The sequence below is a fragment of the Blennius ocellaris genome, assembly GCF_963422515.1.
Source record: "Blennius ocellaris genome assembly, chromosome: 10".
Lineage (NCBI taxonomy): Eukaryota > Metazoa > Chordata > Actinopteri > Blenniiformes > Blenniidae > Blennius > Blennius ocellaris.
Window position 1 is genome coordinate 5,325,157 of NC_137659.1, and position 13,379 is coordinate 5,338,535.

The 13,379-nt window shown below is 41.7% G+C and overlaps 1 protein-coding gene across 1 annotated transcript in view; it reads left to right on the top strand.

The window, feature by feature from the left end:
- The window catches only part of cntnap3 (contactin associated protein family member 3), a gene marked incomplete at both ends in the record, with an annotated part of 72,311 nt that overhangs the window by 20,206 nt on the left and 38,726 nt on the right, over window positions 1-13,379 (top strand). Inside the window, 6 exons of the mRNA XM_080502972.1 lie at window positions 826-1,029; window positions 5,689-5,864; window positions 5,962-6,108; window positions 8,285-8,564; window positions 10,801-10,950; window positions 11,088-11,259. Of these exons, the coding sequence (XP_080359098.1) occupies window positions 826-1,029; window positions 5,689-5,864; window positions 5,962-6,108; window positions 8,285-8,564; window positions 10,801-10,950; window positions 11,088-11,259 (1,129 nt within the window). The remainder of the gene's footprint in view (window positions 1-825; window positions 1,030-5,688; window positions 5,865-5,961; window positions 6,109-8,284; window positions 8,565-10,800; window positions 10,951-11,087; window positions 11,260-13,379) is intronic.

Below are 13,379 nucleotides of genomic sequence, written 5' to 3' on the forward strand. Positions count from 1 at the left end.
GTCTCCTTCACTGTGTGACCACACCTCAGTTTCCTGCCGCTTATTATCAAGTGTTCTCCTTCCGACACCATCTTATCACAGGATTTCAGTGGTTTTGTTTGATACGTTTCACAGTTTATATACAGCATTGATGCCAGCAGCAACGAGACGAAAAAAAGTTGACATCACAAACTGTTTTCACCAAACGACCATCTATTTCTCACTTTTCAACTTTAGATAGACATGCACTATATCACAGCTTCTTCATCGTAACTTTAACTTGTTCACTGAGAAAATATAATGAACCCAACAACCGTCTTAACGTAGGTGGTGTTTGCTGTTGATTGGATCAATGCAGGGTGAACGCTTGTCCGGTCACATTTATACATAATAATCACAGTAAAGTTAATCTATGCGAATGAAATAGGAAATAAAAAGGAGAAAAAGAAGGCAACAAAAATGTTAAAGTTAAGATTTAATTCACCACATCAGGATTACATTCATTTCAATACATTGTTGAGAGTGTAGTTAGATTTAACTAAAGCAGACAAAATGTTTTGGTTTGTGTCTTATTTTATCCTTTTCTAAAATGCCGTAATCCTCAGTACATTAGATACAGTGACACCGATATGAAAATTACAGTAGCTGTCATTCTGATTTCCTAGAGGGCCACTTTTGGCTCGCGGGCCATATGTTTGGCACCCCTGCACTAAAACATGTTATTTCCTGGTCACTAAATCAGGACGATGATGGAGCTTTTCTTTTGGTTTCAATGTCTCTGCACTTCCATCCGGCGGAGTGAAACCCGCTGGCCTACATGAAGCTTTGTCTGCTTTCTGTTTCCAGCGTCTGATGTGGCGAGTTTTCATGGTGGCAGCAGTCTGGTGTACAGGTCAAGCCCCGGCCCGAGGCGGACCTCGAAAGATGTCTTCACCCTGAAGTTTAAAACCCTGATGAATTCTGGGACGCTGCTGCAGGCGGAGGGACGGGAAGGACTGCGCCTCGGTCTGGAGTTAGAGCGAGGAAAACTACTGCTGCTGCTCAGAGAAGGTAACAAGATGTCAAGTAATCTGAGAAATGATTTCACTGTACTGCAAATAGCAAGTGGAATTAAGATATCTGATCAACTATCACGCATTTAGTACATGCAGGGTTTGGAATGCTCTGATAAACAGTGAAATACAGCCTCTCTGAGCTGGATATCCCCCTTCTGCTAATGTGTTTTTACTCCAGCATGCGAGAAATACTTCGCTGGCAAACCAGCCAAACCATATCATATTCATGTATTTTATAATCAAAGGCCATGTTTAAATGACATCGTTTCAAGTCAAATCGCATAGTTTTTGCATCTTCATTTCTGGAAATGTTTGCGATTAAACTGCAACGTTCACAAAACGATGTCTGTTTACACAGGAACAGCAGAAAAAAAACGATGTAGTTTGCATGTTAGGTCAATAGTGGGTGCTGTTGTTTGTTCACTATAAACATTAATAATGGAGTACACATACATTTGTGTGGACAGACGACCAAGTGGGTTTGTTATTGTGGTAACTCTCAACTATAAAACTACCAACTCCCAGGAGAATATGGACTGGGAGTCATGACACTCAAGTTGTTAAGTTGTTATTGTCCATGTTGTCATTGTCCATCTACTTGTACATGTGCAGAAGAACGATTTACTATGGCCGTCGTGTGCAATTGTTGTGTTTCCACTGTGTACACAGAGACGAAGCCTGAGCGTTTTCAATTCCACCGTGAAAGATGTTCTCAAAAAGTTGTGTTTTCACTGGCTCTGACCACCATTGTCATGTAAACAGTCCCTCAGTGAAGTTCATGTTATAATCTCAGGCTGCTTCATGTCTCCTATTATATATGTATATATTGTATATATGTGTGTGTATAGAAAACCTACCAGATGTTGGTACAAAGCATATGTTTGTCGGTCGAGGTCATTAAAAATGCCTTTTAAATAAAGTTTTCTGGTCGTGGAGGCGGCCGCCTCATTGACTGAAGTCCCCGCCCTCGCTCTGCTGCTGCAGCCCAGTCTCGTTACAGACATGATAGATCGTCCTCATTTTCTGCTGGCATGTGTTAGAGCTGGACTCTCCACGGGTCGGGGCACGGCAGGTGTGTGTATGCGTGTGTGTGTGTGTGTGTGTGTGTGTGTGTGTGTGTGTGTGTGTGTGTGTGTGTGTGTGTGTGTGTGTGTGTGTGTGTGTGTGTGTGTAGAGGGGTTAAAACCAGAGGTTGTCAGGCTACGATGCTGAATCATCACCATATGGCATGCCTCTCATCATCACCGCCCCATCTGGCTGCTGGAATCCTTGATCCACCCATTCATCCATCCTCTCTCTCAGTTTCACATCTCTGTCTCTTTGTCTCTCATCCCTCCCTCTGTCCACATCACTGCCATCTGCATTAACACAAATCTTTCTCTTTTTGTCACCAAGATGTCCCGAATTAAGGCACACGGGCCAAATCATACAAAAACAGAAGGCGGCCTGTAAAGTTGATTGTGAGCAAACAGTTGCTTGTTTATGTATCCAGCCATTACAGATCCACATAATCCTTTATTTGGAGTCCACGCCTGGACAGCGAAAGCCCCATATTCACCCTCTTTTCTTTGGGCAGATCTGTCTTTTGCGGCTGTGTTTGTCAGCTTGTCTTATAATTGCACCCATCTGCCCATGCTTCAAGAAATTGTGACAAAAACAAAACAAAACTTCATATTTTCTGGGGGTTTGTTGTGGTGAAAATGCAACGAATGCTAACCTTGTCAGACCTAAACTGCGGTTCTGTTTTTTTGGGGGGGTTTTTTTGGTTTACGTTTTGCATTGTTTACTGAACTCTTGACTTTTCTTCCCTTTATTCCCTCATGATTCCTGTTGTCTTTCTATGTCTGGTTGATGCTTCTGTTATTGTTCTTCTTTTACTTTCCATTTTTTCTACTGCTTTATTTCAGTTCTAAGTCGGGTTGTGCACAGACCTGTCAGCTGTGGGATTCCAACTTGCTGACTTTTCATCCCAATTCTGCTTCTTTAACCTCACTGCTCCTAAATAAACAGATAATCATTCCCACATGTCCACCACAGGGTAATTTTAAATCACTGATCGGCCTCAAATGCATGTTTTTAAACATAAAAACTTTCGTTTTAATTTGAAGCGTTGTATAAACGTGGCCTTAAACTGTGAGATGAGAACTCACGACTACTCCACTGTGCAGCGGTAAAAATAGTGAATGAAACAGTAAGATACAAGCTGGACCTCATTAATATGCTCCAGAAAATAAAATTTCCATGTTAATTATTTTCTTTTACTTTCTTTTTTATTCCGATTCATTATCACCACATTCTAAAGTCAAAAAGACTGAATAAACTGCGGTTTATGTTTTCAGTTTGGAATCATAAAGTGTTTCATTATTTATTTAGTTGGTCATACTTCCCCTGCTTGCCATTAATTTTCACCCACATTTGAGTCCAATCCAATCTAGTGTGAAGCGCTGCAGGCTAATCCCGTCTCACATGTGCATCGTTTCCTGAAAAAAACGTCACATTATAGAAGGTAAAGATGCTATAAAAGCATCTTCAGAGGAGACATTTGTCACCTCAGAAAAAAGGCTGTCATCTTTTTTTTTGTAATGCTTTCTCATCAGAAAGAGAGAGTGCATCACAGCCAGAGGAAGTTAAAGGCATCCCCAGGAATGACAGACGAGAAGCTGTAAAGATGCATGACATATTTTCCTGCATCCCCTTTCTTCTGCTGCTCTGTGAATTCCTTTGTTTTCCTTTGTGGATATTTTTTTTTTATCTCGATTCGTCCCCTCAGATCTCCCACTCCATTTTTCACTGTATCAGAAAAGAGCGTTTGCCTTTTTCATCTCCGCACTTGTCATCTTTCTGTCTCATATTTATTTTTCTTTCTCCCGAAAAAAAGTAATATTTTGCACTCTTTTTTTGGTCAGATGACCTTCATCTTTCTTTTGCTCATTATTTCTGCTTTGCTCCTTCATTTTTTTTTTTTTTTATTTGCTTCCTCCACAGTCCTGTTTTGCACTCCATATCCATTCTAGGTTGCATGTTGTGTAATTTACTTTATCTTGTCTGTGCAGTGACCTTGAACTCACATGTAGGCGTGGAACCCCCCCCCCCCCCCCCCCCCCCCCCCACACACACACACACACACACAATTCTTTCCTGATTCTTGGATCAGATTGTCCTGTTTACATGAACACCAAATAAAGTAAGTTTAAAAACTGCAGTATCAGAGAAATGTTCTCCTGGTTCAAAAATATTATCAGGAAGAGATGAGCACTGGTCGTTTTATTTAGAAATGCCACACCACATAATACAAATTTAATCAGATTACTTTTAGTCCATGTAACCACAGCGAGTGGGAGTACAGGGGCATCCGTATAGACAGAAGACAATGTTAGATTGCTATCCTGGGTGACTCTCAATGATAAAAACTACCAAGTCTGCACATCGATGCTCGCAGGGTGTGAAACATTTTCGACCCCCGTGACTTTTGCCGTGTGCCACTATCGCACTAATCTTCAAAAATTTTCATATCTGCTGACCCACTCCTTGTTAAGATTTTCCTCGCAACATTCGCGATCCCTTCCGGAACCAACCTATTGATTTCCCTTGACCTGTATCACTATTCAAATGGCGCTCAAGGACTCGTTGACAGGGAATAACGTTGCCTCTTTTGTATTCTGCACCAGGACTTTTCTGACATTGTTCAAAAATTCAATCTACTGCCAATCATAAAGCTCAACGTGAATTTGTTGATGCTCAATGATTTTCTCTTTCTGATCCAGTCTTGATTAAAAAAAGCGGCGGAGGGGCGGATGAAGATGGAGCAGACGGCAAAGGCGAGGAAAGAGAGCAAAGACTCAATATAAAAATATCACTTCATTTTCTCTTTGTTTGTCTTCTGATCACTCCTATTGATCCGTGCCAACTCTTCAGTCCATCAGACTGTAATCAAATCATCCATCCAGTCTCGCGCTCCATCTTAAGGTCTTTGTCCTTTATTGTCCACCTCCTTCAACATAATAAAGCTCCAGTAATCATTGCCATAAAAGAAATCGTATTTGTTTTTACGTCATACAATCCTTGCCCAGTTATTGATCGTCATGTCTCTTTTTATTGGTACACACTGTAATCAAATGTCACCACAACAAAGGTCTTGACAGGAAAGTCTTCCTCTTTGTCCGTGAAGTGAACTTTCCCTCCATAAAGTTTCTTGTTTTTTTCTTCTGGAAATCAGAAAAACACATTTGTCCATCATCTCCCAAAGTTTTTGTTTGTCTCTCTGAAGTTGGAATTGCCTCTCCCTAAAGAATATATAATACATTTTTAATGACTTGGTGTATTCAGCTATTTCGACGCTCCCTCCGCTCAGCAGAAACACAAGGATTGTCCCTCAGTTCTTTGTGCAGAAATGCATCCAACAATTTAGAGCTGCTGGTGCTCATCTATCATTGATGATCTCTCTACATGTTTCCTTTTTCAGATGAGGCATTATCACATATTTGGCATCAGTTTCAAATGCTACTATGCAGATATCGGTGACAAGGGAGAGGGCGACCCTGTCATGATCGTCTCTGTGGGATGGGGAGAGATTACAATATTCATTCCAGTCAAATGGCTCTTCACCTTTGCCCTTCTAACCATCACGTTGCTTCTTTTTGTTTCTGTTCTCCAGACAAGACTTCCTCCTCCGAGCCCCAGCGTCTGGCCTCGCTCGGCAGCCTGCTGGACGATCAGCACTGGCACAATGTGGCGCTGGAGCGACGTGGCTCTCACCTCAATCTCACCGTGGACAAACACACGGAGAAAGTTCAGATCCCTGCAGAGTTCAGCCACTGGGACATCGAACAGGTGCCTCACAGAACCATCAAGCAAGAAAACACAACAGAAAGGACTATGTATTCATTCTTTTTGTTAACATAATCGTGCGTGCGCTGTTTCCATCAAGCTGACAGTGGGAGCAGTCCGGAGAATCGAGCATCAGAAATCGGTGGTTTCCAAGAGGAGCTTCCATGGCTGCATAGAAAACCTGCTGTTCAACGGTCACAAACTGATAGAGCTGGCAAAACACAACAACCACCAAGTGGCTGTAGTGGTAAGTTCCTTTAACTTGACACGGACAACAAGATGAGCAAGGTGATTAATGTTTATCAGAGGGAAAAGAAAATATTATAAAACATTGAGTTGTGTCGGGTTTTGCAAAACAATGATGTCCGTGTACATGGAAATGTCAGAAATGCTCAAAATGATGTTCCACAAGTTTTTTTTTTGCTTTCGTAAGGAAACCACATACATGCATGCGGAAAGCAATACATTATTAGCGTTAACAATGACGAGTACACAGATATTCGTGTGGACAGACGATGAACTTCAGTTGTTATTATGGTGACCGTCAACAATAAAACTACCAAGTCCCAGGAGAATATGGGCTAGGAGTCACGGCACGCTGGAGGGAACATTGTTCTTATTGTCCATCGACTCACACATGGTGCGCTTGTGCATTAGCAGTTGTGTTTTTCACTATTAACATGGGGAAGGAGTCAGAGGTTTTTTTTTAAAAGTTCCACCTTTGCAGCTGTTTTCAAAAAGTTGTTGTCCAAGTACTGTTGTCATATAAGCAAAAACCCACGCGCAAAAAAACACAATGAAAGTCTTCAATTTTCACTTATGGGATCAATCGTTGAAAGAAGTGCAGGGAAACCAAACTTTGTCTTTGTGCCTCAGTCTATAGTCCTCTACAATGTATTTGGAAGCAGATAAAATATTATTAGTCTTTCGTTAAACCCAATGCAACTTTATTATTAGACCTTTTTTATGACTCTGTTGCCTTCAATCATTTTTCCTGTCAATTTCCGTGAATAATAATATTCAACCACTTTTTTAATTTCATATTTAAAAACCTGTCATTTTGACGTTGCCCAGCATGAATGCACAGTGCATGGAAACACATTTTGCAGTTCGGTCGTTTCTGATATATATATTGCGCATGGTTATATTGCTATAGCAATAAATTCACAGCATATTCTGTGGCCCCACTAAAAACCTAACCTCTACCAAATACATAGCATTTGTAAAACTAAATGTTAGTGCACACAGTCACATGAATTATGTAGCATTTCAGAATTGAGGGGGGGGGTGATTTCTCTAATTATTATACCATAGCTGGTCTGACTCCCTTTGTTTCCTGTTTCTTTTCTTTCAAGCTTGGCGGTCAGTTCTGTGCTTTGCCACTCATAAGTAGCTTGTTCTGGTTTCTCTGAAAGCTTCTGCTGCTAAATGAGCTGCTGGTCTGCTTAATGAAGCCAAAACTGAGAAGTGTAGTGGTGGTTACATTCTCGCTAATGCCGTTTCATGTTTGCTATTAGAATCTTTAGATGTTTCCACAGACACAACAAGTGGTGCGACCGCTTTGGAACAGCACTTCTTTGGGGAGGGGTGGGAGACAAATGCTTTCTCATTACAGTAGAGGTCTAGACGGAAAAAGAAAACATGAAGTCTTCGTAAAGTGGTGGGAAGATCCACATGCATGGCTGAGGATGTAATCGAGGTCGTTTTAGAGTGGTGCTGGGCTCTCGAGGTAAAAGCACACAAAGTTATGGTCCAATTTAACGCGCAGGCTAAATGGTGCTTCTTACGGCTCTGCGAGGAGGCATTAATATAAAGAAAGTAAAGCGTGTGGGTGGGGAAGGATTGGCATATTGTTGCTAGAGTCTGCAGCAGACGTTTGAGGGTTTTTAAAGGTAAGTTTTCACTTTGCATTGTGCAGCAGCACAGCCACGTGAATTATCGTACATCACTTTAACTGCACCACAAAGGGCTTTTAGGTGTCGTCTGTGTTTCTGGAGCATTGTAAAGATAGCGGCTCTGAAATTCCCAGCAGAGGTTTCAGAACTGTAATATATTGCTGCTGCAGCCTTAGCAATAGACCCAGTGTCATTACCACTACTCAAAACAATGGACTGTAACAGAGATGTCAAGATATTAGAGAACTGCCCATGCTTTATACTCCCGTTCTTTATCTTTTTTTACCTCCTCGCTGGGTGACTTTGGTACTTTCGGCTGGCGTTCATGATCTCATCCGCAGCTTCGCTGTTATCATTATGGTAATATCAATGTCCTCTTAAAGGAGACTTGCTGATGAGATCATTGTGGCACGAGGGCACGCCCTCTGCAACTGATTAATATTCATGTTTTCTGTTGTTTTATATCTCTAGTAATCATTTCTCTCTCTCTCTCTCTCTCTCTCTCTTGCTCTCTCTCTCTCCTCTCAGGGCAATGTGACCTTTTCTTGTGCTGAACCGCTGTCTGTGGCCGTGACATTCACTGGCCCGCTGAGCTTCCTCCAGTTGCCGGGGACGACGGCGTCCTCCTCCTCCTCCTCCTCAGGAGGCGTGTCCATCGGCTTCCAGTTCAGGACCTGGGACAAGGCAGGTCTTCTGCTCACCTTTGACCTTCCTCAGCAGGGAGGCGTGGTCTGGCTGTACCTGAGTCAGGCCCGACTTCGACTGCAGGTCCATAAAGCCGGGAGAGTGCTGTTGGAGCTCAGTGCAGGTCAGTCCAAACTCTGAAAACATATTTCATATATCCTCACTAACTACTACCAATCAAATTTTATTTGCTGGGGTATTTCGACAATATTGTGGCATTCCTTTTAATTCCTCACCTTATCTCATAATATCAAAATCCATATTTTATACTGCTTTATCTGACCCTGGGTTGCAGGGTTCTGACTGAATATAGGTCAGTGCAGGGTGCACTCACAGGGCAAAGACAGGCTTATTTCACTCACTTGAAATTTTGTTTTTCTGGACTGTGGAAGTAAAAACTCTTCCACAGGAAAAACATGCAGACGACACAGTCTCAACCCGGGCTTCAACCACCAGGGAGCTTGTTGAAGTTCGGCAAAAGTACTAAATCCTACACCTCTGTGTAGGATTTAGGATTTAGGATTTAGGATTTATCAATACAAAAACAGCACCTAACTAGTGGTCCAACATGCTAACTCAGAGTCTGTTGTCATTTTGTGTAAATAAACATTGTTTTCAAAACGTTGCTGTGTAAACATGAAACTTTTGTGAAACGAAAACACAAAAAGGATGCAGGTCGATCGAAAAGTCAAAGGCTGTTACGACTCACAGAAAGGGTGAACATATTTATTCAATTTATTTAAAATTTTAATCTGGTTGTTTTTTTCTTCTTGTTTGTTGAAGGGAGTGTACGCTGGAGGAGTACACGCTAAAACCCTTTGTCACAAGAAACAGGAAAACAGGAAAAGTATAAACTGAAATATGGGCGTGACAGCTCGGCCAAACAAACAAGCAAACAAACAAACAAATTGGCCAACCCTGTACAGGGCTGGAGAAGCCAGTACCGACATCAGGCTAAGGCAACAAAACCCGATCAGATCCAGATCAAAATCAAAGCGAAAACAGGATGGCTGCTGGTGGAATTAGCAGCCTCTATCGCTGCATTAGCTGTAATTTGGTTTGGTTTTGGTGACTTATCTTAACCTGCTGCTTGTGCCGTTGGTCCACGATCACCTGAAGGCAAAAACTTAACAAACCCTGAACTCAGAAAAGCTTGATAAAATGTAGCACTGGCAGCGCTAATGTGAATTCAGCAGTAGAATAAAACACAATGAGCCTCGACAGCCGCCCGGCTCCCACTTGTTGTTGACATGTCAGAACTCACTAAAAGCCGAGTTAAAACATTTATTGTAGTAGGTTGTTTACTGGTGTGATGGAATAATGGTGAATACACATACGCGCATGCACACACACACGGTTACTGAATTGAAATAATAGCTGCGTATGACATTAACAGAAATAGTTAATGTTTGGTGCATGTTGACTGTGAAAGACAGGCGACAAGAGAAAGCATTTGAGATAGAGGCTGCTTTGTGCAGTCTCTGTAAATGGCTTATATTGCAGCAGTTATGAGCGCATTCAACTCCCACAAGATTACTAAGGCCTCAAAAAAGAATATGTCCTTTTCATCAAAAAGTAGAAGCATGAAACCGATATTATCTGTCACCTGTCACAGCTTGAATGTCAGCATAATCAAGCTATTGGAAAAGTATTGCACTACCAGGTGTGACTTTCGAAGATGCATTGATCAGATGTCAAAACCCGGAGGGAGATCGTACGAGATAAACATCACTATTTAGAGAGGCTTTTAGAAGCCCCAACAATTTTTTTTTAAATAATTCTGCTTTGTACAGCCTCAAGAAGACATGATGAGATGCAATATTTCCATTATCGTCTGCTGACTTAAACTTACTGCCTGCCAAGCGTTCGGTAGCACCCCCACTGTGACCACTCAGCGGCAGATGGCACCGTTAGATGACTGGGGTGTGCTCTCCAAGAAAGCTTTGCCAGTAAGAAAAACAGAAGAGATAATGAGATATTGATCTATTCCCTTAGCTGCTCACAACACACAGATCCACACGGCTGGCACGGCCCGGGCTCCACTTGATGCCGGTCAGTCATACGAAGGAGGTGGGAAGGAGGAAAGTCGCCTGTTCTTGCTGGATGTTGTGATCAATCTATAGAATTGTTTTGGGATAATGACTCAGTGTTCGGAATAGGTGATTTAAAAGCTGCTGTAGTAGAATGTGTGACAGGCGGTTTGGTGATTGAATATCTCATTTGGTCATTGCCTACATGAGTATCCATGCTTGGCTCCAAATCTTGCTAGCATCTGCTGCCGGTCTTAATGGCTCGGTGTGCAACCATAAGCGTGTAAAGAAATATAATTTTCAGTTTTCTAAACACATTTTCTTATCCAGGTGGTGTTTTGAACGACGGCCAGTGGCATTCGGTGGAGCTGAACTCCAGACGAGGCCGCCTGACCGTCACTGTAGACAAAGAAGAAAGTGGAAGTGTTCACGCAAGCCCGTCGTTTCCTGTTGCTGTCAAGAATCACCTCTTCTTTGGCGGTAAGATTCATAAAACCACCTTGTGAACCATTAAAACAGGTTGCTGATCACTCATTTAAGACATATCAAAACATTACAATTATCTCCTGAAATGCGTCCGTGTGGTGTCTAATTCCACCTAATGTTCTTCTGTGCAGGCTGCCCGGATAAAGACCACCATCAGGAGTGCAGAAACCCATTTCCTGCCTTCCAGGGCTGCATGCGCTTACTGAGTGTCGACAACCAGAACCTGGATCTGATCAAGGTGCAGCAAAAGCAGCTGGGAAACTACAGCAACCTGCAGATTGACATGTGTGGAATCATCGACAGGTCAGTTTATTAGCCAGTAACACAATAAACACAGCCAGCAGACGTTGGCTATATTGGAATTGTTACCTTTGAGCTTGTGGCTCTTCTACCAGGAGTGGGGTTCGAACCCACGAGGGCATTTGCCCATTGGATCTTAAGTCCAACGCCTTAACCTCTCGGCCATCCTGGTGACTCACTTTTCCCACCTAAGTCTTTCTTTTTTTCATGGAATCAAGGCACGATAACTGGTGAGAGCAGCTGCTCTGTATTTAAAAGTGTGGGAATCCAATCCAAAAGGGTGTCTGCTCATTTCGTCTTGAGAGCGACAGTGTAACGTGGTCAAAATTGACTGTGTGAAATAAAAAATTCTTAATATTTCAAACTGAATGGGTGATATTAAACACCAGGATTGAGATATGTTGACATTTTCCTTTAAAGGATTCAAGGTCAAAATGGGTTAAGTTGAGTTGCAATTTTCAGTCAAGTTCAGCTCTTCTAAAATGTTCAGCTTTGGCTTGACTCACATTTTCAGGTAATTTTTACCAGGAGTGGGGGTTGAACCCACGTGGACATTTGTCCATTGGATCTTAAGTCCAACGCCTTAACCACTCGGCCATCCTGGTGACTGTGTCATGTTATGACAAAGTCACAAGTGATAATGTCAAAAAAAATTAAAATGCAACAAAAAGCAAATCAGAGATTTGGCACGTCTTTCTTTGTATTATTTAGCTTAACAACAATGACATTAGACAAATAGTATGGCACAATCGAGTAAATGTTTGACCTCATCTTCTGAGCTTTCTTTACTCAGAGAGGGAATATGTGTTGGGTTTCACAAAGGTACATACGTTCCATTTGAGTGAAATCATTATTTGTGATGGATTTGAGCAGTGTTGAGCTTTCAAGCGCAATGAACTATAACCCGGGACTCGCAACAAAAAAAGAGCATCAACCCCTGAGGACTAATAGGACATTTTGAATGCATTTCCTGAAACCACTACCCTGGTTTGCTTGTTATATCCCAACCAAAGTGTGCGTCAAACATACGGACCATGCAGGAGAAGTCGTGCACAAATTTCCATTATTAGTCATTATGATCATAAGAAAAGCTCGAGCTGTTATAAAAATGTATTTTTACCTATTTGAAAATGGAAGTAAGGCAGCTAATGAAAAAACCATTTTATGCATGTTCTACAAGAGCAAGAAACCGAAGTCGGTGATTTAACGTAATTTAAGAAAGAGCCTTTTTGGTTGTTTTGAAACATAATTTTTCTTTCATTGTCTTTGGAATACACAGTAATTAATTCCTAAGGTGAGGTAGGATGCCATGTTTTAAGAGAGAGAGAGAGCGAGAAAGAGAGAGAGAGCGAGAAAGAGAGAGAAGAGAGAGAGAGAGAGAGAGAGAGAGAGAGAGAGAGAGAGAGAGAGAGAGAGAGAGAGAGAGAGACCGCGCAACCCAGGAGACACACTCAGTATCGCTCCACATTTGGAATAGACGACTATTGTTCTGTGGAGACCAGTGGTGTGAAATTGGCACAGTGATCACTGTTTTCCTGCTGATGTGTATTTTCTCTGTTGTTTACTAAACCCAGTGCAACAGACATGTTGAATTTGTTGCCATAGGCATGTGGACGACAACATAGGAATCGATTGTAAGATCAATTGCAACACCCAAGCCATTAAGGACAACACACATGCTCTAAAAGTCAACCCTCAATGTGTGTATTGAGTTTTTGAAGTTTATTTAAAAACACATTAAAACAGAGGATTGGTTAAGTTGTGAAGAACATCTGAGAGTACAACCATAGCAATTCAACAGCAATTCCAGAAAGAAGAAACCTATAATAGACCCTTCTATTAGCATTTTGACTGGATTATAGAATTTTCCATTATTCGCCGCAGTAATAACTTTCTGGTCCTCTGTGTCATTTTCTTGTGTTGTCTGTCTGAGGGTTTGATTGGCCCCTAGAGGGGCAATTAGTTTAATTCATAGCTAAAAAAAAATAACAAAATACATGGAATTTGTGTCAGAAAAAAGAAAGATAACATTAGATTCAATAAAAATGGGCTGGTAGAGGGATTTGGACTTTACATTTATGACTACAGTGATCATTAAGCAGTCGTATAATGACTGAAATAGG